The sequence below is a fragment of the Eubalaena glacialis genome, chromosome 4 (assembly GCF_028564815.1).
Source record: "Eubalaena glacialis isolate mEubGla1 chromosome 4, mEubGla1.1.hap2.+ XY, whole genome shotgun sequence".
Taxonomy (NCBI): domain Eukaryota; kingdom Metazoa; phylum Chordata; class Mammalia; order Artiodactyla; family Balaenidae; genus Eubalaena; species Eubalaena glacialis.
Genome location: NC_083719.1, coordinates 99,866,619 through 99,893,401, shown reverse-complemented (window position 1 = coordinate 99,893,401; position 26,783 = coordinate 99,866,619). Strand labels below are relative to the sequence as shown.

Sequence of the window (26,783 nt, the reverse complement as noted above, 5' to 3'; positions counted from 1 at the left end):
GAGTTTGTCACAGGTCAATTGAAAAAACAATATATTCAGCATTTCCGTTATTCCGTGGTTTCATTACATAACTTTTAAACAATGTATAGCCAGGACATAAACAACATACTGCATACTTACCCGGTGATTTTTATGCCACTCTGCTGAATGCAGGATAAATATATTTGGGCTTTTTATTGCTTGAGTAGAAAGTGCTCATTACGTATTATTTTATGTTTATAATATAAGAATTAAAAAAAACAAAAAAGTTTTTTAAATGGCATACATCACACTGTTGTAGTGGTTGATTTCCTCAAGATCGTCTTCTGTGGTTTTGGTGCAGTGGGAGGAGGCACAGGTGCAGGTCTGAGTGGGGGGAAGCTGTTACTGTGGCTTATTCCCAGCCCCCCATTTTCTAGTGGAAAAGGAGGGAGATGAGGGGGAGGAGGCTGGGCAGGGCCTTGGGGAGGAAGCTTTCCTGGCGGGTGGACAGGTTCGCTGTGTGAGTGGACCTCCCTATTTTTTATGTGATGCCGGGTGTCACAGTCAGGACAATAGCCATGGTACTGGACTTTTTCATTAAACCGAACTCGTTCCCGAGGCCCTGCTTGGGGGCACCTGTCTTTTTCAGGTCTATGCATCAGAGGCTGCACTGGAGCCTTGTCCAAGTTACTGCTGGGTTTGCAGCAAATGTCTCCGTTTGGAATTTTGTTTGGTGCCCCTGGGAAGCCTCTGCTTCGCAAAAGGGTGCCATTGGTCTTTACCGGATTGACAGTGGGCACCACTCTTTGGGGGTCTTCACACTTCACAGGTGTCAACCGTGGAGGAGGAGGTGGAGGGTTTGGCTTTCTCAGGACCGTGAGGATAGCAGATGGGTGGGCTGGGGGTTTAATGAGGGGGGCATTGGCCTGCACTTTGATCTTCTCTATGCTGGAGGCTGTTGTCCCACTTGAGCTACTATTCAGGGTGTCCGTTTTGGAGCTGTCGGTCATCTCATCCTCCAGCTGTAGGTCAGAAGTCAGGGTATCAATCTGGTCAACCACCTGGTGGAAAGGACAAGGTAATTGTGTTGAAGAACGACCCGAAGCAAAATATACTACAAACAATATCTTCCTGTCTCGCTATAATCTGTTATGGGAACTTTGACTAATACTGAGTGGTGTATTCCATTGTTCTTAATGTTTTCATTCAATAAATTTACGGAATACCTATCAAAAGAGTGCCAAGTGTTTGCATAATGATTTCACATGCCTAGAATATAATATACTATTTATGTATACGTTCTATCCCTGACTCTGCTACACCCACGAAGGATAAAACCTAATACAGAAACATAACTGTTTTTTTTTTATTGAAGTATAGTTGATTTATAATCTTATATTAGTTTCAGGTGTACAATAAAATGGTTCAATATTTTTATAGATTACCCTCCATTTAAATGTATTATAAAATATTGGCTATATTCCCTGTGCTGTACAATATATCCTTGTAGCTTATTTATTTTATATGTAGTAGTTGGTGCCTCTTAATCCCCTACTACTATTTTGCCCCTCCCCCCATCCTTCTCCCCATTGATTCATAACTGATTTTTAAAAACAAAGGAGAGGGCTGTACCTCTGCCTTAGCATGTAGCAATCATGGAGAACATTAATCTCACACTAAAATGAAAAAAAAAAAAAAAAGCCCGATAATCTGCAAAAATCGTAACTTTTCTTGAGACCATCAGGGAACTGAGATCACAAGGTAGCCAAATCAGCTGAACTGCAAAGAGCTCCAAGCCCCGTGAGGACAGGACACACTCATAGTTCCACCTTTGGCAAATCACAGGGAAAAGATGCAGTGCACACCAAACTGAGTAAAGAAAATAGCTAAGACTTTAAAGAATAGTTAAAGGCAGAGTGTGTGCTATCATGACAATTTATAATCCCGAGGAGCCCAGACACAATGCAGCCTGTCCTCACTCGTTGCCCCTTTTCCATGGGCCTCTCATGTGGGAGACTGAGAGCAGGCAGAGACAGAAGCCTTCAGAACTAGGGGGACGGCAAGAAACCCTCTAACCTCTAAGACATAGGCAATGATCTCCTGTTCCTAGGGTAGAAATAAAAGTTGTTTGACCTTTGGGAAGGAAGTGAAAAATTCTCTTGGACCCAGGAACCTACACTACATATATCTGCTATCACTTAGGGGAAGGATCCGAGTCACAACCACTCAAGATGTGCCAAAGACACAAGGCAGAGTCAGGGAATCAAATAAGACTGGCAGGGCCATCACACCACGTTGTAGGTTCAACCTCAAGTGTAGGAGAGTGATTGTGAAGACAGGAAAACTGGGTGGAAGCATTTTAGGCAATGCCTCTCTAAGGAAAGTTGGGCAAGGTCGTTGAGGAGTCATGGAGTTAAGGAATCTGGCACCTCTTATAACAGGGTTGCTTAGTGTCTCTGCCTTGTTAAGTCATTGTCTGGGGCAACTTGTGGGAAGCATGGCCTCAGGTCAAATGCTCAATTTCAGAACCCAGAAGTTGACCCTCTATCATTTACACTCCCTGCAGTCAGAGATCTTAGAGGCCATTCTCATGGCTACCATACATGTACTAGTATGTCTATAGGAGGAAAGAAAAGTTATGGATTACTTTAAAAATAATTTATTTTTAAATGGAATGAGTCCCTTCATCTCACGTTTCCATATGTAGACTTTTCCCTCCTCTCTTATTCAGGCCTAAGTTTGTTCAACTGTGAAGTTGGCTCTTTGACACATGGTGGCACAATTGGGCTCAAAATGAAAATATCATAACCAACAAGAAGTTAGAGAGGACTCAGAGATTTTACTTCTTCCACATGAGTGTCTTATGTGATTGGTTCACGCTAGTACCATGAGAGCTAGGTCTTCAGTTTTAGCTCCTAAATCCATTCACTTCTCTCCATCTTCCTTTCTTTGATCCTAGTCTAAGCCACTATTACTTACCATGGGAGCCACCCAGAGTCACCCTGCCTCACTTTTCACTTCTGTAATCTCAGTGGTCTTTCTAAAAACAGAATTGTGCTCTTGTAATTCCTTGCTTAAAACCTTTCAATGCCTGCTCATTTCTCCTGTGATATATATCAATTCTTAACATGGTCTCTAAGGTCCTGTACAGTCTCACTCAGGTTGTTCTGATAAGTGTTTAATAACGGGTTCTTAGAGGTGTGAGTGAGTCCTGATTTGAAGAGTTTGCCAGTTTCCATGGTGTAAACTCCTGTCATGGTTGACTTCAAGTGAGTAAAGGCAACATCACTAAATGTGAAATTGGGAAGAAACCTGCAGGAGTGCATCATTATAAAGTGTTTCCACCATACCAGTAGAATAGACATAAACTCAGGACTACAGATAAATATTAAAATGTAGTAAAATAGTTAGGAATGACTAGGAATAATTAGAAAAAAATCTTTCCTTTTAATGTAATCTACTTAATATAGGTTTATATACTTTTGTTTTCAATAATAGTTATTTCACAACTGGCTCACAAGATTTCTGAAAATAAAACAATTGGCCCTTTTTAGCCAGTACAAGACAGCACTCCTAAGTGACCCTCCATACTCAAATCTATTAAGATCCCCTTTTCCTTTCTGTTCTCAAACCTCTCTGGTCTTCTTTCAGATCCTCATAATTGCCAGTCAGTTTCCTGCCACAGGACATTTGCACATACTAATTTTTCATGTAAAGGTCACTGAATTTGTGTGTGTGTGTGTGTGTGTAAGGAATCATATCATATCTATCTGACACTGGTTAGCTTTAGGCTTCATCAAGTTAAGAATGCATGAGAAAAATTGTACGGCAACTACTGAAGTAATAGACAAACTTACAACTTTTGAAATAAGGATTAAAAAGTGAGTAAGGGAATTCTGGCAAATCTAAAAATGGCAGAAAATAAGAAAACAAACAAAAAAGCATACTAAATAGAAACGAACCCATAAGATAGTTTAAAAAAAACAAACTTAAAAAATATTAATAATATTAATAATCATAACAAGTATAAATAGATTAAAATAATTTATTCAAGAAAAGACACAGAAGGATTGAATACAGAGTGAAAGAAATAAGATACAGCAGGCAAATAGCCAAATGAAACCTGATGCAGCTATACTAATACTGAGCAAAAAAACCTGAAATCTTTTTTAATCAAATAGTATTGTATCAATACAAACAGGTGAAAAAAAAATGAATGAAACAAAATTGAAAGTTCATGTATACACACACACACACGCTCGAACAATGGGATAAAAGTTATAAAGAAGTAATTCACATAAGGGATGCTCCAAATTTCCAAAAATCATATACTCAATCTCACTAGTAATCAGGGTAGTGCAAACTGAAGAAAAATGAGAAAGTATTTCATTCTGAGTAGTTTAGGAAAAACGAACCAGCCTGATAGTTCTACTTGTTGGTGATGAGGTGGGTAAATGGGAACTCTGTACATTGCCAGTGCAAATGTAAATTCAGTGTGCTGGGAAATTTTTTGACAATGTCTTATAAATTGTATAAGGTGCTTACCCTACCCTACCGTATAGGTATTTTAGGAACAAAGCCTAGACTGTTCTGGAGAAATTCTAAGAGATGTGCACAGGGTTGAAAAAGCACAAGGATGTTTCTTTTAGGGGTTTTTTTGGTGTTGTTTGTTTGTTTTGCCATAGCAAAAAACTGGAAACAACCTAAATATCTATTAGTAAGTGATGTATGTAAATACAAACTAGTTCAAATGAAGTAACTACAGCTATATGTATCAACAGGGATAAATCTCAGAAACCTTCAGTTGAACATAAAAATTTAAAAATATATATCTCTATATGTATCCAATATGTATATATTGTTTATATGTAGAAGCACAGATGTTTTAGTTTATACAACATGAAAATAAATGATACACGTTAAGTTTAGGCAAGGAGGAAAGGGAAAGACTGTCAGGAGGCATCAGCTATATAGATGAAATATTTTATTTCTTTTAAAACTTGATATAAAGTAATTATGATAAAGTGTTAACATTTGTTAAGTTCGGGTTATATTTGATACAGTATTTATTTTATGTCATGTGTAAAATCTTTTATAATTTGAAAATAAAATAAATATTTATCACTACTTATATAAAGTTAGAAAGAAATAAAAGGAGAAAAGAAAGTTAGAAAGAAATAAAAGGAGAATTTCTTAACAGCTGCCATGTGGAGAACACATTGAACGGCTGCTGCAGTTTATTTACTTGGTGAGTTAGAGGATATTGCAGCCAAGTGAGAGATGAGTAAATTAACCAGACAAGGAATACACTGTATCCTTATAATTACACATCTATGTTTTGCTGAAACGATTTCAAAGTATCATATTGCAACTAAAGGAATTATAACCACAGGCATGATGGAATTAAGGGGAAAGCAAAATGAAAGAAAGTAGAACTAGAGGGACACATTGTTTGCACGTATTTGGAGGTGAGAGGACAGCATGACGTCAATCAAAAGTCTAAGAACATCCACAGCTAACATCAGGAGCAAAGGAGAAACATGTATCTCAAACTTGAAATTGCGTTCAGTGATTCCTGGAGGTTTTCCTTAGCCTTACATACAAGGAAGCTATGGTTAGACTGTGGAATAATTAGGAATACTGATAATTGTGGCTCAGGGATCACATGAGCTTAAGGTTTTCATACTGGGAAATATCCCTAAATATTTTCATAAAAGGGAAGCAGATTTGGAAGAAATTAACTGACTAAATGATCTAAGTTATTCGTGGGAATACAAAATTCAGCTTATACTACTTCTGTAAATGTTAAACTGCAAACAATAAAAATAAAGATACTTCAAGGTTTCAGGGTTGGCATTAGAGTGAAATTCAGGATGAACAGATTTACGTGAAAATTAAAAAAAATAAATAAAAACAACATTAGGAGCTCCTTTTCTTATGCTCTCACTGGACTTTGCCATTTTATTATTACAGTTGCCTCTATATATCAGAATTGTCTATACCCGTGTGTTTCCCTCAGACCATGTAAGCACATATTTCCATCTTTGTACTCCTGGCAGAGAGCACAGTGATTGTACACAGTGGATATTCAATATTAAAATGCTGAGTAAAGAAACTGGATAAAGGTAGAACCTCTGAGAAAAGTCATTTCTTGCCCTCACTTCCATCTCTCCCCAGCTTTCCTATCTTGGGTCTGATTTTCAAGGTCTTCAATGTCACCAATTCTGGGTTGTCCAGAAAGGCACACAGGAAAGGATGAAGTAGAAAAAAAGGAAGGCAGCCATAAAGAGTTGGTGAGGCTTAGTGAACTCTCTGCCTATGTTATCTGACTCTGAAAGCCTAACTCCACAGCTTGGCACAGGGAACATTTCAGTCACTCTCCAAAACAACTAAGATGGTTGAATTACACATTTATCTTTAAATATTCATCAGTATAGCCCTAAATGTATTGAAATCTTTCCTAAATCCTACATATTCCAATTAAAAACCACATACTATATAGTTCAATGGCCTTAAAAACAAAACCCTTTTTCAATTTGAGTGAATCTTTCTCTAGGGCCTCCTCAGTAACAAATCACAACTTCAAGAATTTCATTAAGAATTACAAACTTAATGAAAGGAAAGGAGGAATTTAACCCCAACATAAATATGTACCAAATTATGAGTTCTTCTATATTTAATATTTATTCATAAAAACAACCACAATTTAAATGTGTGGCATCAGCAGTAAAGAGAAAGGGAAATGAATGAGAGCAATGGGTGAACTAGCTGTCAGACCATGGTCCATGGCTGAATGCAGGCTGACCCAAGAGCTTCACTTCTACTTTTTTTTTTTTTTAATAAATTTATTTATTTATTTGTTTTTATTTTTGGCTGTGTTGGGTCTTCATTGCTGTGTGCGGGCTTTCTCTAGTTGTGGTGAGCGGGGGCTACTCTTCGTTGCGGTGCACGGGCTTCTCATTGTCGTGGCTTCTCTTGTTGCAGAGCACAGGCTCTAGGTGTGTGGGTTTCAGTAGTTATAGCACACAGGCTCAGTAGTTGTGGCTCGAGGGCTCTAGAGCTCAGGCTCAGTAGTTGTGGCACACGGGCTTAGTTGCTCCGCGGCATGTGGGATCTTCCCGGACCAGGGATCGAACCCATGTCCCCTGCATTGGCAGGCGGATTCTTAACCACTGCGTCACCAGGGAAGCCCTCCATTTTTGACATAATATAAAAATTAAAAAATCTATATTTGTATTTATCTACATATATTTTATCTATCACCTGATTGATCTATTGACAGGAAATAAGTTGTTCATTATGTACTATACAACTCTGTATTCCACTGTTAGACCACAGTACTAGTGATATACTAAATATGAATTAATAGGTATAAATAACTCCTGTAATTATTTTGTGAATGGGAGAATTATATTTAATTATACTTGTGCTAGAAACAATTTAATAAGTGGAAAACATTTAAATTATTCCACAATTTGGTTAATTCTGCTTTGACATTTATTTGTTTAAAAAAAAATTTTTTTTTTTTTTTTGAAAAGGTCCAGTGACCAGTATGAAAGAGTTGCTCAGGTGGTGAGCACTAAATGCTTGCTTTCCAAGGAATGACTAGAATTGTCTTGAGTTCCCAAAGTTGTCTTTGGATTTCTACAGCAACTGCCACTTCCTTAACAACATTTTGTGTCTTAGAGACCTGACCAATCACAATATCCCAGACACGATAATAATAGAGTTGTATTATCTAATGTTTATTTATTCTCCTTGTCCTTGGTGTATTTGATAGAGTATATAACATAGATAGTGGAAGTAATCCAGGATAAATAAGGCACTATCTTGAAGTTGCCAGAGACCCAGGCTCTATCCAACTTTCTGTTCTGCTATCCCTAGGGTTTGGTGTCCATTTTCAAGTCCAAGTTCATAGCTGGAGGGCCGGCCTTCGCATATGTATTTCAAGGGGAAGGACGAAGAATGGTGGGGAAGGCACACCTACTCCTTTTTAAAGAGATGTTTCAGGAGCAATACATTTTATTTGCTTATGTTTGACCAGCCAATAGTAAGTTGCTTAAGTGGAGGAGACGGGGAAATGTACACTTTTATCTGGGGTCCAATGTGCTCAGTGAAAAGCTATGGTTATTCCTCAAAATAAGAAGGGAGAAAGGACATTCCAAGGCAATTAGCATCCTCTGAAATAGAGACTAAAACACACATACAGAACACACACACACACACACACACACAAACAAACACACTGGTATACCTTTAATCATCCTTGTTGGGAAATAAATATGCAGGTTATAAACTTGCTTAAAAATTCTTACTAAAAAATTATTTGAAACATTTTTTGAAACAGAATACAGTATATGTTTTGAAGGTGTTTTGTTGTTTGCTTTTGTAATATTCATTTAAGTGGCAATTTATACCCTGTTCTCTGAAAGTAAACTAGATTTAAAAATAAACAATAATCATAATTCATAGCCAAGCCTGATCAGTAGAAAATAAGGTAAAACTACAATGTAATTTTTCTTATTTTTCTGTGTGTTCAATTGGGTTTGACAAATATTTATTGTGCAAATATTATTAATCTGTTATTGTATGAGACACTGAGGATTAAAAAAATAAAGCTTCCAGTTTAATAGAGACTGATCATGTGTATTTAGTGCCTTCCTCCCCAAATCATATCTAAATGAGAGTAAAGAAATAAAAACAGTAATAAATTCAGAATATCTTCTCAGAGTGTGGTATAAGCTGACCAGAGATTTTTATAAATACATGGGTGAATTAATAAAAAGGTGGTCAAAGCACTGATGGAGTCCCAGAAGGATTCCAAACTTGAAAGTGGAATAGAGAGAGAGTGGAAGTGAGAAGTAATGCAAAATTAGGGTGTGAAGTTGTTGAGTGACTATGTTTCACAATGGAAAAAAATTGTGTCAAATGATGCAACAAGACTGGCAACATGCTAAGAGCTCACACCCTTAAGGTAAACTGAAATTCTTGCTGTAAAGAATCTGAACACGCCTCTGGATAAGAAGAAGGCACTGAGTGTGGTTGGTAGGATCTCAAAACAAAGCTCTCCTCCCTCATTATTATTACTTTTTTCCATTGGGAAGGTGGTAGAAATGGGGCAAGAGCAGCTAGCTTGTCTTCTAAAGTACTTCATGCCCATCTGACACATTCAGAATTTTCAATCAGCATCCTCCTTTTCCCTATATGTAGGAGAGGCTGTTAAAACATCTTTATAATATGAATATGTCTGAAGATCAAGAGATATTTGAGGGTAAACAACATCACAAAATAGAAGGACCAAGATGAATGAACAGATCAATATTGAAGGCAAAGCTGTCATTATTAGTAAAGTAAGAGAACTTTGTAGTAATTCTAGTTAATGTACTTGGAGAGGTTTCAGAATGTATTGCAGCTATAAAATAACGCACTGTTATAAAAGAACAGACATCAAGTAAGAAAAATATTTGAAGTATAAAACATAAATACTAAATTTAAAAAGATTATTTTTAAAGAAAATCTAAAAGAAAAAAATCTAAGAAATATTCCTAATCATAAAGCAAAAATATTTTCTTTAAGAAGGAAAATAGGGACTTCCCTGGTGGCTCAGTGGTTAAGAATCCTCCTGCCAATGCAGGGGACATGGGCTCAAGCTCTGGTCTGGGAAGATCCCACATGCCGTGGAGCAACTAAGCCTGTGCGCCACAACTACTGAGTCCGCGTGCCACAACTACTGAAGCCCACCCGCCTAGAGACCGTGTTCCACAACAAGAGAAGCCACCACAATGAGTAGCCCGCGTACCACAACAAAGAGTAGCCCCCGCTCGCCACAACTAGAGGAAGCCCGCATGCAGCAACGAAGACCCAACACAGCCAAAAATAAATAAATAAAATAATTAAAAAATAATAAAATAAAAAGGAATATACAAGAAAAAATTTAAAGGCAGGGAAAGCAAGAAAATCAATCCTGGAGCTTCAATGACTGACTGAGAAGTTCCATAAAAAAATGGGGAAAAAAGAAAAAAATGTGGGATTCCAATAATCAAAACAAAAATAAAGAGAAAATTCCACAGTTGACAATACAAATGGAGCTTCAGAGGGAAAGAGTCAACTGAGTGCTAATCAGGATGAATGAAAATGAAAACAAAGTCAATCATTTACCAAACAAACACAGAAAACTCAGAAAGAAGTGAAAATTAAATAATCATCACAGCACCTTATGTATGAATGGATGATGAAAGTCATTTTACCAGTAACTTCAAAAGTTCTGTGGCAAAATAATTTTAACCGCAATTCTATACCTGACTAATTTAACAATTTATTGTAATGAAAAATTAAAATATTTTTAGATATTAAGGACAAAGATAATTTACTTCTCCTGTATCTGTTCTTTAAAAGTTAAGGATATTCTGTAGCTCAGTAAAATGGAATCCAAGAAAGGAGGAAGGCACACGAAGCAAAAAACACTGTAATTAACACAGAAGTATGAAAACAAATAAAAGAATTTAAGAATGACAACTTACTTGAGTCCCCAAAGCAATTATTCTAAGCTAAAACAGGAAATCAGAAGTCTCCAAGAAAAAATAATGAATTACATTCAATAGATCATATAACCGGAAAGTTGTCACACACTAGGGATAGGGAAAAGAAGTGAACTACTGAACTGTGGGTGATGAGTACAATGTGTGTAAAAAGATAAACCATTTGAATCTTGAATTCTCTTTTGAAAGGTTCAAGTTTAGAAATATAGGTTTAAATTTATTGCTTTATGAGTTCATTGACAGTGTTTCATTCTACTTTTACTATTAAGATGCTGGTTACTGATTTTTCTTCTCAACATATGGCAAAAGCAAAAAAGACTAATTCTTCCTCTTCCATAAAGATGAGTCAAATGACATGGTTTGCAGTTTAAAAAAAAATGTTTGAGCATATTGTTTAGACAGCTGACTACCTGAAAAACAAAAGCAAATGTTAAAAGGGGTTATCGCCAGGGAATAGGCCTAGACATAGAATGGAGATGATATAGAAGGTGAATTTTATACATCCTTATTTAGAATTTGATTTGGAGATGGAGATGAATGTGCAAATACCTGCCTGATAATAGTTGAAATTATACTCCCCCAAAAAATCAAAGAAAAAAAAAATGAACTAGACACAGTCCTTCCCCATGCAAACTAATAATTACCACACAGTGTACCATGTGTAGTGGTACAAGGATTGACAAGTATAGGAGAGCAGAGAAAGGAGTGATTTATTCTTTCCAAGCAGGTCAGTTGGTAGCATTGGCCAGAGATAGTTTCAAATCAGGTGAAAAATGAGAGATGTCTTGAATGATAAAATGAAACTTGGAGGAAAAGGCACTTCTTGACAGAAGGAATAGCATGTGCAGTGGCATAAAGGTATGAAATATAATTTTTTATATGTTGGTAAAGGATAAAGTAGCATAAGGCACATGAATAAGAGACAAGGCTGAAAAGGCAGACAGAGGCCAGGTTGTGGGGAGCCCTGCAGGCCATGTTTAGGAGTTTCTACACCATTTACACTTTTGAAGATCGGTTCCCGAAAGGTTTGGATTTGTGGCACCATCCAAAAAAATGCATAAAGTTAGTGTTTTGATAGATAATGAAGATGGACATACATGCTTTACTAGGTAATTTCTTTTTAAGTTAAATTGTTTTATAGCCATGGAATGAATAGTATTTAGAAAGACCAGGTCTAAATATAAAATTCTAGATATGATTTGCCCAAAAAGGTTCATGGGCCTTGGCAACCTTGGAAAATTATACAAGTATCAACAGTTTATGTTATTTACAGCACTAAATGATCCAAAATTTGTAACTCTACAATTTGCAAAATCAAGGTGTTTAATTTTTTTTAACTTATAAAACAAAAGTACCTGGTTTCATTTAAATCAGTTCCTCATCGAACTGTAAGCATTTTTGAGGTACTCTTGGAGGAAGTAGAAATCCCCCAAATTTTCACACACAGTTTCTAATGTCACATGCCCAAATGCTTACTGTATAAAATAAACATAAGACAATTGAGTACTAAGGGATAAAGTGCTATTGCACAGCTCAGCTCCATAGAGTTAAAATGTATCAATATTACATGTGATGATCACTTCATGTAAGTCCCACGTTTACTTGCATGCCAGTTTTAGTAAGTGAGTACTTATGACTTTTCTTTCCCCTGTAACAAACATTATTCACACATTATAGTGGTTGAAATGCCATTGCTAACTTTAATTTGTCTTCATAAGAAACACGCTTATACTAAGGCTTCCTGTAAAGTGTGGAAAAGGAAACCTCCCTCATCACAATTGCTATAAGCAGCTTAACAGATTTAAAAGACTCATCCACTTGCAATTTGTGAGTACACACATCAAAATGATTCCATTATGTTAATAATGTCCAGGAGGAGACAGACCGTAACTCACAATAATGGACCTGTAAACTTTAACACAAGCTTATAGCTCTCAATCTCTAATATCTTTCTGCATTTTAAAAAGTGTAGATGAATAAACCTCAGGTTGTGTATTACCTTCCCTACTGATGGCAAACTAGCTCAATAAAAAATATTCTGTAAGCATCATGAGTAAGGTTGTAAGAACAACCTCTCTATTCAATCCACTCTCTCTTCCATTTAATCCAGTCTTTGCATTGCAGCCAGACAGAGCTTTCCTTAAATCTGTACGTATAACATAAATTATTAAACCTTAAGTGGTTTCTTATTGCTCTTAAGATAAAGACCAAATATTTAATAAAATCACAATCCTTCTAAGATCCGGGTCCCGCTTTGCACATCAGCTTGCCCTTGTGCCACTTCTCCTCACTCTGCTCTTTTCATTTCTTCCCGTGCTTAGAAGATGCTAAGCTCCAGTCTCTGGGCCTTTGTATAAGTCATCCTCTACCTAGTCCTGGTTACTCCTCACTGTTCCCACAAAACACACACACACACACACACACACACACACATTGACCTATTCTTCAAAAATTAACCCACATTTCTCCTCTTCAAGGAAAGCTTCCAGATTGCCCTGAAGTCCTGCAACACAGCTCTAGAGCTCCTGCACCTGTGCTTCGCAGCATGAACCGCACTAGTGACGGATCGTGTAATTAGCTCTTTAATGACAGACTCCTTGGTGAAAATGTAAGTGCCCAGAGGGCAGGGTATCCTGTGCCATTACATCTGAAACAGAAATATATATTAAATGAATGAATCATAAACATAAATAAATAAAAGGAAAAATACTGTAACAAAATATTTTTACATTAGGTCCCTATTGCATATGGTTTGGTGCTTGTTTGTAAACTTTTGAGGTGATGAATTTCGGTTGTAAATAAACTATGTTCATGAGATTTCTAATCTCTGTGTGTGTGTGTATGTATATATATATATATATACACATACACATATCTTAAAAATACAAGATATTTTCTGTTAGAGGGAAGACATTGAAATGATATATTAAAATACAACTGCAAGATTACTAAAGCATTTCATTTATCAATATCACTAATGAAATATTTAAATATTTAAACATTAAAATGACATTTTGACATATGTTTTTACTTCTTCTCAGGTAGTGAGTTAAATGTTTATTATATAACGTAAAGGAAGAGGAATTCAGTAAATTAGACTATTATTTGTCTAAATTATCTTAGAATCTATGTGAACATTAAATTACTTGTCAAAAACATCAGAAAAACTCTATTACTCCTTTCTTGATATCTCAAACATATAATTATAGAAATAATAGCATTTATAAAACCTTCAAAATAATATTACCAGAAATGTTGATATTGATAACACAACTGAATATGAAGGTATGGCATTTGGATGTAATTATAATTTGGGCTCTCATTAGTTGTGTGATGGTGAAACTGGGTCTTCCTTCCTGGTATTAGTTCCCCACATTGTTAATTAAAAAAAAAAAAAAAGAGGAAAGAGAGAGTAATTGTCTGTAGTATCTGTGATACGTGCTAGAGTATGACTATATATAAAATGTTTTGAGAGGAGAGGGGAAAGAACAATTAATTCTGCCAGGGAGGGAGGAATAATGTCAGAAATAGAAAGTATTTAAAATGGACTTTGGAAGGATCAGGTAGAAGAAACTGGAAGATAATTCCAGGCACAATAAAATACAAAGGAAAGGAAAGGAGGTTTGAAAGATCAATTGAGATTTCCAGCAGAAAGCCATCCAATGTGGCAGACTGAAAGGGGTATGGTTTGTGTATGTGTGCTCTGTGTGTGTGTGTGTGTGTGTGTGTATGCATGCACATCTGAGGGGATGTTTAACAGATGAAGGGGCAAGCTAGGAAAAGAAGAAAGTGTATAGAGACAGAAAGAAAAAGAGATGCAGGTGAGGAAGTGCTATAACACCGAAGGGTCTTCAATACCATGCTAAATACCAAAAGTTTGGCCTTTACCTGAAAGTAATAGGCAAAGTTCAAACAGAAAAGTGATGTCAGCATCTATGATTTTATAGAGACTTGAGGGAGTGGAAAGACATTGCCATAAACTAAGTCATTAAAAAAGATTATTCTTGTCATAAGCAAACATAGGGAAAATCATGGAAAATGATGCAAATGAGAAGGTTACATTACATTATTTTTGCATTAGTGGAAATATTTGAAAATCTCTAAAGCTCATCTTTGGAATATCTTTCCTAACTTGAAAATACCTAGTCTAACTCAATTATGGTGGAAGTGTGCTTATTGCAACTGCATGTGGGACATTATTCTTGGTTTAATAAAGGTATGCAAGCATTATAACATTCCCCATTGTGCCTGAGTTCTACTCCATTTTTAACGGAGTAAAGGGAGTTGCATTTTAAAAGGTAAGACCTTCATGTCTGATTTAATGAGCCAGAATATATGAGATGAAAGAGAGAGGGGAGATTTAAAATTTGGAATTCTTTTAAAATAGGCTTCTCAAGCATCTGTCTTCATTGTCATAGGGTTCCAGAGATATTTTATAAAAGATAACTTACACATAATTTGAAAAACAACGAAAATCTGCACCACAGAGAGCCAACAGCCATTTAAATCTGCTAGTACTTGAAAATTGATCTTTCACAGCTGTCATTTTGTCAAAAAGTCCTTGAAAGACTTCAGCATGAATTTTTTTTAACAAGAATGGAGTATTCATAACAAAAGCTAGTCCTACTGTTTAGTTCTAACAAAAAGATATGCAAAGGTACTATAGATACACATGTTCTATATATGGTATTAAAAGAAGCAAAATGTAGAATATTTTTCTACACTTTTAAAATGTTAAGGCAATGAACATATGAAAACTTATCCCATCTGTGAGTTTGTACTATTGACTACTTTTCACTTATTAAATTATGAAACAGTGCTTCACGGATATACAATGTCAAAAATTATATATTTTATGTATAGTCAGGATAAGATTCTTGCATACTTTATATATTATAACCACATTTAAAACTTTGGCACTAACCAGTTAATCTTTGGTTGACATATAAACTTCACTGTTTATCTTCACAATTATGCTTGCACTGGTTTAAAAAAAAAAAAAAAAATCAAAGCCTTCTAGTGGCCACAATTGTATCTAATTCTATTGTACTTGGCCAAATTCTCTATTGTTATTTTAAAAATAACTAGCATATTACATTGTTAATATAAAACCCAGGAATAGTGTTTCTTCTTTCAAAATGACACTTTCTTTTTTACTGAGGCCTAATTTAATGAAAAGGTGGAAAAATTGTGCTATTAAACATCATTAAGAAAATAATTTTTAAAAATATGCCATATAATACAAAATTATGAGATAGTGTGAACAAAACGTGCTGAAATTTCAAAATTTAATTTGTGGAGAATTATGCAAATAGATTTAGAACACATGATTTTCACATGTATAATCCAAGAATTAGAGGATGATGACTAAATAATCTGGGTAATTTGTAATATCTAGCCATTTAGACATTTTTCCAGAAGGCTAGTGTTAACCATTTACATATAACTATATGAGGAATGTTTATAAAGTAATACAGAATTTTCAGATATACCACAGAAACAGAGTCGTCAAATCTAACTGGGGAAGGTGTGTGAATACACGGCAATAAAGAAGGGACTTAACGGTGGATAGTAGAAGACATGATTGTCTAAAGGGAACACAAAGAGGGCACCGTCTTGCCCCTTTCAAAAGATTTCAAGAGAGGAGAGAAAGACTGATTTTTATTTGAAATTTACAGATTTTTCAAACTCACACACAAAAAAGATCACGCAGGTCTAACCGAATCTGTACACAGGTGTTATCCAGCTCACATCTCACCATCTTGAGATCCCTGGCATAACAGACTCTATGCCATTACATGAGTCCAACATAGAATTAGTCTCTTTTTGCACCTTTGAAAAAAAATTTGGACAAACCGTTCTCAAAATTAAAATACTTGAATTAGTCTTAAGCAATAAATTAGGGCATCTTACTTGCTGCAGGGTCATTTTAACTCTTAAAACATTTTCTCTCAACCTTTTCATTGCCCCATTACGTGTAGAAAGATGTGCACATAGAGTCATTCTTCCCAGGCCTGTGCCATGAGGATCTTATGGCAGAGGAGGATTTGCCTAGTTCTTGATACATTTGCTATTTTAACAGATATACCACTGATTAGAGTTAGTTTTTAAAAAGTAAATCAAGTCCCCAACTTCAATGTTTATTATTAGTAAACAAAATTTAATTTCAGTCCACCTCAGAATAGGTTGCAACATGAGGGTATCACAGCATGTTACTGAAGGGCTTTTTATTACAAGCGGTTTCAAAGAATTGCTCAGCAAATAGTGCCAATATGCAGATAGTTCATTTAGATTCAACTGTCAAAAGCAGCAGAGTAATAATCTAATTCTCCAAAATATAAGGGGAGTACTCTACAGGGATGTTAATGTGTTATCAGATAAGAGTTTTTTAGGTAGGAGAAAAGTGAAGTTTTAACATTGAAAAGTCATAATAAATGATTTTCTAATTAATGCTTTTCTTTCTAGGCTCATTTTCCTTAACTTCAAGTGTTTTGGCATGAGCTAGTTAAAGAACAAAACCTACTTCCTTGAGACATCATGATAAGGAATAGAATCTCTAGGAAACAATGACAAAGGAAAAGTTCCTGGGTAATAAGAGCAAACAATGGTAGGAGGTGTGCACTGAATAAAAATGAAAACGAAATGACTTTTTATTTTACATTTTTACTTTTTGTACTCTGTCTAATGTTTTCAACCTTTTCAGCAGCATGCATGCATCACTTTTACTTACAGAAAGTGAGGTCAGAGTAAAAAGGTTAGTAAAGTAGAATCTCCCCCTCAGTAACAAATAAAATTTAAAAATAGCAAAAACACTTAATCACAGAAACCAAAAAACTAAAGAGGCACAACTCACTGTCTGAAATACTATCAGCAAAAGAAAAAGAGATATAGTTTTAACTTGATTCAGTACCGATCTTTAAACTGGTCTTACTGCCTCAGGATGGTACCAATGAAATAACAAAAGTCTTCCAGTTTTCACAAATAGTGTCAAATATGAAAAAAAGATGTGGACTTTGGGCAGGCCTGCAGAAGAGAGGACAGTGAAACAATTAAAAGTGAGCAAGGGGCTGAACTGTAGGAATAATATGACACAAAAAGGGCCAATGGAAAACCCCTGAATGCAGTAGTAGAATGAACTAGAACACAATATTTACCTATTCTACAAAGGGAGAACATGAAATAAGTTTGCCATCACACTGGGGCTTGCCTGGGAGGATAAGTCATACTTAGACATGCTAGGGACATGGTTAGGAAAAGTCATCTACACTACTTGAGGCCCAACAGAAGTTCGAAGCAGAGCTGTTCAAGTTAAGCAGGACAAAAAGAACTGGCATGGGGGCTTCCCTGGTGGTGCAGTGGTTGAGAATCTGCCTGCCAATGCAGGGGACACGGGTTCGAGCCCTGGTCTGGGAAGATCCCACATGCTGCGGAGCGACTAGGCCCTTGAGCCACAATTGCTGAGCCTGTGCGTCTGGAGCCTGTGCTCCGCAACAAGAGAGGCCGCGATAGTGAGAGGCCCGCGCACCGCGGTGAAGAGTGGCCCCCGCTCGCCGCAACTGGAGAAAGCCCTCGCACAGAAACGAAGGCCCAACACAGCCATAAATAAATAAATAAATAAAATAAATAAAATTTATAAATAAATAAATAAAGCAAATAATTAAAAAAAAAAAAGAACTGGCATGGTGACTCTGTAAACACTATTGTGGCAAGAAAAGAAAAGAAAAGAAGCAAAGGAGCACATTATGCCAAAGACAGACTCATTTTGGAAGAAATGGAAGAAAATTTGCCCTTGAGTGCTTTTTGTGCTATAGAAACAGTCAAATAAAACAAACAAACAAACAACAAAAAAAGAATAAAATAGAAGAGGAATTGAAGACCCAAAGAAACACCTGAGTTTTAAAACACGACCATTACCAAACTCACAAAATGCAAAGAGCAAGCTAGAGAACAAACATGATTGCAATGCAATTATTGACAGAGAGGGAAAGCTTGACATATTCACTGTGACTGAAGAAAGGAAAATACGGAGATTTCAGACAGGACTGTTTGAAATATTTTCAGGGTCTGAGGTAAGAGGAAAATACCATACATTGAAATTAAATAATGGTAATTTTAAGCTAATAAACTATTTAAAAACATTTACAGAATTTTTGGACAACTCCTCAGCATTCCACGTCAGAGAGTGGCAGTGAAGATGGACAAGTTCCAGCCCCCAAGCCCTGCCCTTGGCCCATCACCCTCCTTTTCCCACCCTAGTCTTCCTTACAACATGCGGTACCTCAAATGCATATGTGTAGATACCCCGGCCCATACATCCAAGCTCTGTTCACAGCCTCTACAAATAGTCAACCTTTGATCAATAAATCTAAAGATAAATAAGTCTAAAGATAAATATACCAGTGGTTTGGTCTACACTCAGAAAGCTCATGACAGGAAGTTACTACACATCCTTGAAATGTGTTTGGAGCCGATGGTAGAGGAATTCCAGTATCTAGGGTACTGGAGGATGGTGTACACAGAAAATACAGACTCTGACTGGACATGGCTGCCTGGTCTCCCGCAGCAGCTAGAAGAGGGTGGTGGTGGGGCACTCTAATGCCCAGTGTTCCTGGCAAGGGTCTCTCTTGCTTAGATCTTAAGGCAGTGTTGATTGCAGAGAGAGAAAATAATAGTTGTGGAGGAAATACGAAGTTGATATACAGCATAGAGAACATTGGTTTTCCTAGTAAATAAACTTCATCATAATGGAACAGAAAGAATAACACACTCAAAAGGCTTAATTTCTCTGAAGGGAAGAAATTACTGAATTTGGCTGTTAAACTGTGCAATGTGCTCCAGTAAAATCTGTTGGTGAACAACTGCCACTAAGAAATATCCAGCACTTCAAGGATAGACATCCAAGCAGAAGTTGCAAGTTAAAATCAAGGAAGAAAAATCAAGCTGGTATCAGACTTTCCCAGTGCAACATCAAATGACAGAGGAGGGAACAGCAATATGTACAAAGTTCTGAGGGAAAGAAAGTGTGAGCCAAGAATGTCATTCCCAGCCAAGTTGCTATGCAAGCATAAAGACAACAGATCTAACAATCTCAAACCTCAAGTACCCGTGAAAGATACCAAACACCAAAATTCACCATTCCAAAAGATGGCAGGGAAGGCTGTGATGAAAGGATTAGATCAATATGCTATGGCCAGGTCTACATACTTTGAAGGGCAAAGTACATTACCAGAACATTTAAACAATTGTCTTTTAATATAGAGACAACTGACAGAAATTCTCAAGCATGTAAGAACACACAGAATACAAGATCTCTTGAATACATCATTAAAAACAAATACACAGGGACTTCCCTGGTGGCACAGTGGATGAGAATCCTCCTGCCAATGCAGGGGACACGGGTTCGAGCCCTGGTCCGGGAAGATCCCACATGCCACGGAGCAACTAAGCCCGTGCACCACAACTGCTGAGCCTGAGCTCTAGATCCTGCGAGCCACAACTACTGAGCCTGCGTGCCACAACTACTGAAGCCCACACACCTAGAGCCCGTGCTCTGCAACAAGAGAAGCCACTGCAATGAGAAGCCCGCGCACCACAACGAAGAGTAGCCCCCACTCGCCGCAACTAGAGAAAGCCCACGTGCAGCAATGGGCCAAACGTAGCCAAAAATAAATAAAATTAAATCTTAAAAAAAATAAAATAAAACAAATAAAAACAAACACACAAATAAAAAAACAAAAAATTACTTGACTCTATACTTGACAGCATGGGGTCATATCAAACATGGAAAAGGATTTCAAGTCCAGTTTTGCTTTTTATATTTCATAGTCATTAAACACTAAAATTATAATTTAAAATAAATTCATAAATTATACCATTTATGCAAATTCTAAAAACACACATTTAGACTACGTATTGTCATGAGTACCTATGTAGTAAAAGTTCAAAAGCATGCATAGGGAGGATGAGCAACAACTTCTAGGGGAAGGAAGAGATTGGATTGGGAGCAAAGGACTCAGAAGTTTTGCTGAATCTGTGTGGTTTAAACAGGAAAAAAAAGCTCCTAGGCAAATGTGACAAACAAGAATAAATCTGAATCATTGGTACCATGTGCTTATTATTTTATTTTCTGTACTTTTTTATATGCTTAAAATGTTAATAATTAAAAATATTTAAAACTGCAAAGCCTACAAAATGTATTAGCTTGCTTTACCATGCAGAAGTTTTGAGCATTTTAATTATATTGCATGTGATGTTATCAAAATGCAGATTCTCTATTAAGAAAACAAACAGGAAGAGCCCTATGGCAAGCTTCCTTTGCAGTGATGTCTCTCAATGAAAAGAAATTAGTCACAAAATATGTTTCCACTAATATCAGATGACTTAAAATATGTTGATAACAACAAAAATTGTTCATAAGAAATATGATCTCAAATTTAAAAATAACTATAATACATGGGGCTGGCCAAAAAAGTTCGTTCACGTTTTTCTGCAACATCTTACCGAAAAACCTGAATGAAATTTTTGGCCAAGCCAGTATATATTTGGGGACCAGGTGATAGAAAGTTCATAAGTTTACTATAAAATTCTTGTTTTGCCTGCAAGGATGAATGTATTTACACTGTCCTCACGCTAGCTTCCTTACATCAGGATGAGTTTAGTAATGAAGCACTCATGTATAGTTAAGTCCTTCTTTTCCCTTCTTCTCATGGGTGAGCTATCTCCAGAGTTCATTCATGTTCCACTCTAGGTGCAATGAAGGTATCTTCCAGCCTCCACTGTGTGAGGCTAAATCAGCAACCCTAGGATGCCATATTTGGACTAATCCATGCTTTCAGACAGCAACCCTAGGATGCTGTAGTACGCCATTAAATGTTTAACAAGCAGCTCTCCGGGGGGGAAAGCCCCTGATTTGTGTCATTTACCAATTTCAGTGGTGTAAATACTCCCAACAAGACTGATGTCACTGAACAGGGAAGGCAGTGTGACCAGCGGGGCTCTCCTAGCCCTGTGAGCTGACTCCACACACACTGCACAGCGTCATTCTGCAAGCTGCCTTTTATCAGTAACGTAGGTCATATTTTCCCTTCAATCTGATTATGGTGAAGTTTAATTTCTCAATTGGTTTAGAACCGGGGTTGGCAAGAGGAGTGCTAATTATTTGTTCCCCTCAAACACCAAAATATATAGAGGTCCAATATATGGGCCATTTCCAATTTACCTTTATAGCTCTATAAGCAATATAGTAAGTCAACCATACTAGGCACTTAGCAAATACAAACGAATACATAAATTTGATTTTGTAATGTTATAGGGATATTTCCATATATATGTGTGTGTGTGTGTGTGTGTGTGTGTGTGTGTATATATATATATAAAATAGCATGATGTGCAACCTTCATTCAAACAATGTAGGCTTTTCTGTTAAAAAATCATTTCGCTATACTAAGGTAAATGGAGACATTTCTCATGCTAAAGCCCTGGGAAATAAAAATAGTAAGGTCTTTTATTATTAACCTCAAGTATTTCTACTGAAAGCATTTGGATCTGTTTTCTTCACAGACATATGGTAATCTCATAATATATATAGATTGAATGAAATACATTTCCAAACAGTTTAATACTGAAACATTAAGCACAAAATATTGCATATGTATGATATAAAGTCCCTTCTTCTTGTAAGTAAGCAAGGTATCTACGGAGTACACACTTGTTCAGCTTGAGGTGCAAGGAAGGCATCACAATTGAGTGACTATTTAAATTGCTTACGCTTGTTTTAACAGACAAAAATATTACATAAGTGACTGTGTTAAAACTTGGTAAAAAGCTACTTTGGCAAGTTGTATATAAATGTCAGCTTAAATATGCTCCTTTTAGAGTTTATTTGTAGTTACAATTACACTGAATTTTAGATGTTGACATTTATATTCACAGCTATTTTTCCCTATTCTGATATGTTTGATAAGTAATTGAACTTTTTTTTTCAAAGAGGAATTACTACCATGAGAAAAACTTTCTATTTTCTTTGGAGTTTAATGTGACAAGAGAGTATGAAAAAAAATATTTTTTCCACATAATAGCTACCAACCACCCTCCAACATACGCATCTATTAAGAAAAGAGGTGGCATAAGAGATGAACAGACAACTGAGCCAAAGACAAGCAAATATAAAACTTTAAGTCAGCCACACAGTTTAACTACTCCGTTGACTTCTTCCTCCATGATGCCCAATGAGAGCATAATTACAGATTTTCAGTCAGCAGAAATTAAAGTACAACAAAACTCTGTCATAATGTGGTAAGTAGGGTCCGAGAGAATCACTCATGTAAAAGGTGGTGATGATATTACAAGGATAATGAAAAGAACTAGACAAGTCTAAACAACTAGAGGGTTTGTAATTCTATGGGTCTGGCTGTGTGTTCCAAATCTATCAATCTCAAGCTGGCATTTGGCGCCACTACCCTGTCTTAAATGTAGAAGGGGGAAAAATACTTAGTTCCAAGATTATTTGGGATTTCCTGTATAGTGACAGTAATTCAGGCATCCCCTGATTAGCTGTCATCTGCCACATCTCCCCTATGGAGAGCGCTGGGAAGGATGAATACCAAGAATATGAGAATGTTCCTCAATTTGCCTGGCTCCTCCAGAAGGGGTCTCACTCTTCTCTCTGTATCCAACCTCCTCATTAGACCACCTTCCTTTAAAAATGTGGGCTGGGTTGAGAATGAAAACCAATCTTCAATCACTATCATGCAAATTTGCATTATCATGGGATGTGTAATGCATGGTTTTATTGTATTATGTTCTTCAACACTAGACAATTTTAACAGACAATCCAACACACCATATCCCTGAGTTTGTAGATTATAAATTAAATAAAGAAATATTAGAGGAAAAAATAAACACTAAATTGGTTCCTCAATTATTACTAATCTACCACTTCTCCTGCTCTTTCCTCTCCTTTTCTAAATTTATTTATACAAAAGCTTCTATATATATCTGGAATAAATAGCTTCACCTCCTTCTATTCTTTCCTTTACACACTAAACTATTAAGTACCTTAAAAATCTCTTGTAAAAAGTCAATTATTGAATTGAAGAAAACTTATCCACTGAAAATGCCTGTCAACATTATATATGTCTATCCCTTTGATTATTTGTACAAGTAAATTTGATAGACAATGGCAACAAGCCAATATACACAATCACCAACAGAAACTGAGCATTTCTGTTATTAAGTATCACATTATTAAGTGTTCATCATTACCACAGGCCAGAGTTAACAGAAACAATAAATGAGCAAAGTTATGGGGGAAGGCTGGAGTGCTATCAGTGGAAAATTAGGGGAGATGTGAACAGTGAGAAGCATATCCCTTTTGCCTTATAAAGTTTCTGACATTTTCTGTTCTTCTACCAGCTTTTTATCTACACTCAGCCTCCATTGATGGCTCATTAGAGCCATCTTGGTTTTTTTCCCCCAATGCTTTTCTTTTTTCTAGCATTGGATCTTCAATACCTATTCCCTTATCATGTTCACTGTCATAACTCACAAAGGAAATGGAAGAGTTCACAGATAAAGAAAGGCATATTTCTTATAAATAAAAAATACCACTCAACCTTATCACTAAAATACCATTTTCCAATCAGAATAGCAAAAGGGAAAACGTTTATAATAATTATCTTGGCAAGCATGTAACCCAAAGGGGGTATTTTATTTAGATAGTTTGGTAGCCAATGTTTGAAAAGAGAATACAAAAAGGTTGCTTGGTCTCAGCACAAGCAGCTGAACCTTACATTTATGTTACCAACCTGGGGCACTAGGAAATCTTTGTGTGGAAGCACGTGGCATAACAATTTTGGTGGGTAATTTTAAATGAATTAAAATGAAAAATAAACATACCATTTGGCCCTCAGTTCTACCTCTAGGAATTCATTCTATCTGTGTATGCATGTATTTATACATATACGTTCACTAAAGTACTATTTGTTATATACGTATATATGTGTAACTATAGATATACTCTCATCATGTATATAAGCATGCTAATTTAAGTATCATTTGTTAAAGCACTGCTTGTAAGAAATAAGAAAAGGAACAAAAACGAATTCTCACAAACTAAAAGAAACAAAGCAAAACAAAAATACAAAACAAAATGAAATGTCCATCAATGGGGAACTGAAGTATACACAGTGCAGCTCTGAAAAAACTGATGTAGAAAGGTCTGCAGGTACTGCTATGGCTGACTAAGAAAGATTAAGAAGCTGTATTTTTAAACAACACCAAAAAATACAGAACAGTGCATATGGTGGGATCAAGCTTACAATGAAAATCCCTTAGGAAGATTCTAAGTTGGAGATTAATGTATCCTTTTTCCATAATCCTAACACAGTAAGTTTTATAATTCAAACACATTTTTCCTTCCAGCCTTGGAAAAGATTCACTATTTGATTAAGCACTAGATGAAGTAATTAGCTTGCTTTGAAAGTCCATGTTGTATGTATAGTGAAAATAATAATGTAAATATGCATATATATAAATAATAGAATCACATTCAATTTTAAGTGGTGCTAATATTATAGAATGCTGGGAGGAGTGGAGATCACTGAGACTAGATTTAGACACAGAATATTTATGTGGACACTGAACAGATTACATATTTAAACCTACTTCCCAATAACCTTTGCTATGCTGAGTTTGCATACCTAGCTAAACTCCATAAGCCAAAGGGCTTATGTTGGAAATCCTCTGAAAATAATACACTTTTGAAAACAAATAAGGTGTGTGTGTGTATGAAGGTTTTATACAAGGATAAACCATATGTGTTGAGACAGTAGGACTGCTAATGTTCTGGAATTTTGGAATGTAAAGAAAAATATACTGGGAATGTAAAGAAAGATATATTTTTTGATATATCTTTGTATTTAAGTTTTCGCCATGTGTATGTGTCATTTAAAAAAATCACAACACACATCCTTAGAGAAACAAAGGTATCTAGAAATAGGGGCAAAAAAAAAAAAATTTAGGAAGGGGCATCTGTAGTCAAGAGCACTGATCACCATCTATTTGACTTAGGCCTAGGTTTATGGTGAATGTACTTCTATAAATAATTATAAATCAAATGTACAACCCTACAGATAAAAAGCCAAAAATCAATGCAGTCTGTTAATGTCACCAGCACCGATGCTCTCTCTCCTGCCCCTTACTGACAGCCATAACAAGTTATATTTCTCATACTTAGGTGCTTCTCATGGTTGTCTGACTGCTCAGACCACCTCTAATCTCACATCACTTTATCCTTCAGGTCACAGCCATGTGACATTTTTCTAAAGTGAAAGATTCCTTGGCCTAAACCTCTTCAGTGTCCCCTCCTCATTGTCTAGGTAAATTCCAAACTTTTAAACAAGCCTGTGTATTGTCCCCTAACAAACTCCCCTTCCTCCTAGTAAAAGAATACTTGAATGTTAACTGGGCACATAGCCACCCTCTTCCAAAAGTCTACATCTTCCAGATTCTTGTGTGACTAGTAGGTGTGACACACAGTGGACACCTAGCCAATGGAAGATAAGTGGTGTGTTCAACTTCCAGAAAATATCTTTAAGAGAGGTGTTTTTGATCCACTGCCTTTTCTTCCTTTCTGCTGCTTGAAATGTTGACACAGTGATTGAAGCGGCCATCCTGGACCACCAAGTAGGAGATGAACACTGAAGATGCACAGGACTACCTACCTTATATGGGAGAAAAGTTGATTCCCCACTCATTTAAACCCCAGTTAGATTGAGAATTAGCCCCTCAGAGTTAAGTCTGATCAGAAAGAATACAAAACATCCTCTGTGACCTGATCTCTACCTACCTTTCTAACTTCATCTTTCATCACTCCTATAATTGCAGTCTACATTGCAACTATATCTAACTACCACTTCCCATCTCATTTCTTATTTCTATATATTAGTATAAGTTGGTCCCTGTTTCTGAAATGTTCTACTCCTACCTCTACTCAGCCTCTGCTCCTTTGCATGGGAAGCTAGACAATGTACTCATCAGAAGACAAAAATAGTCTCTCCCCTAGTACATAACATGTTTGACAGATAATAGTTGCCTCTGAAAAGTTCAGAAAAATCTTACAGCTAAAGAAAATCTTCTCAACCTCTTGCCCACTCTCACTCGTCTAGGAGGGCAGAAACAGGCAGAAAGAATTTAGAAGAAATACTATGGAGATAAAAAGTAAACCTCAAATATCATTATGAATATCTTTACAGAAAGAGAGAACAATATTCCTTTTTAGTGGAT

General features: G+C 36.2%; 1 protein-coding gene across 1 annotated transcript in view; it reads right to left on the bottom strand.

The window, feature by feature from the left end:
- Positions 1-264: 264 nt before the first annotated feature.
- PRR16 (proline rich 16) overlaps positions 265-26,783 on the bottom strand; it is a 170,533-nt gene continuing 144,014 nt past the window's right edge. The window contains exon 3 of the mRNA XM_061188078.1: positions 265-1,022. Within this exon, the coding sequence (XP_061044061.1) occupies positions 267-1,022 (756 nt within the window). The 3' untranslated portion in view covers positions 265-266. The remainder of the gene's footprint in view (positions 1,023-26,783) is intronic.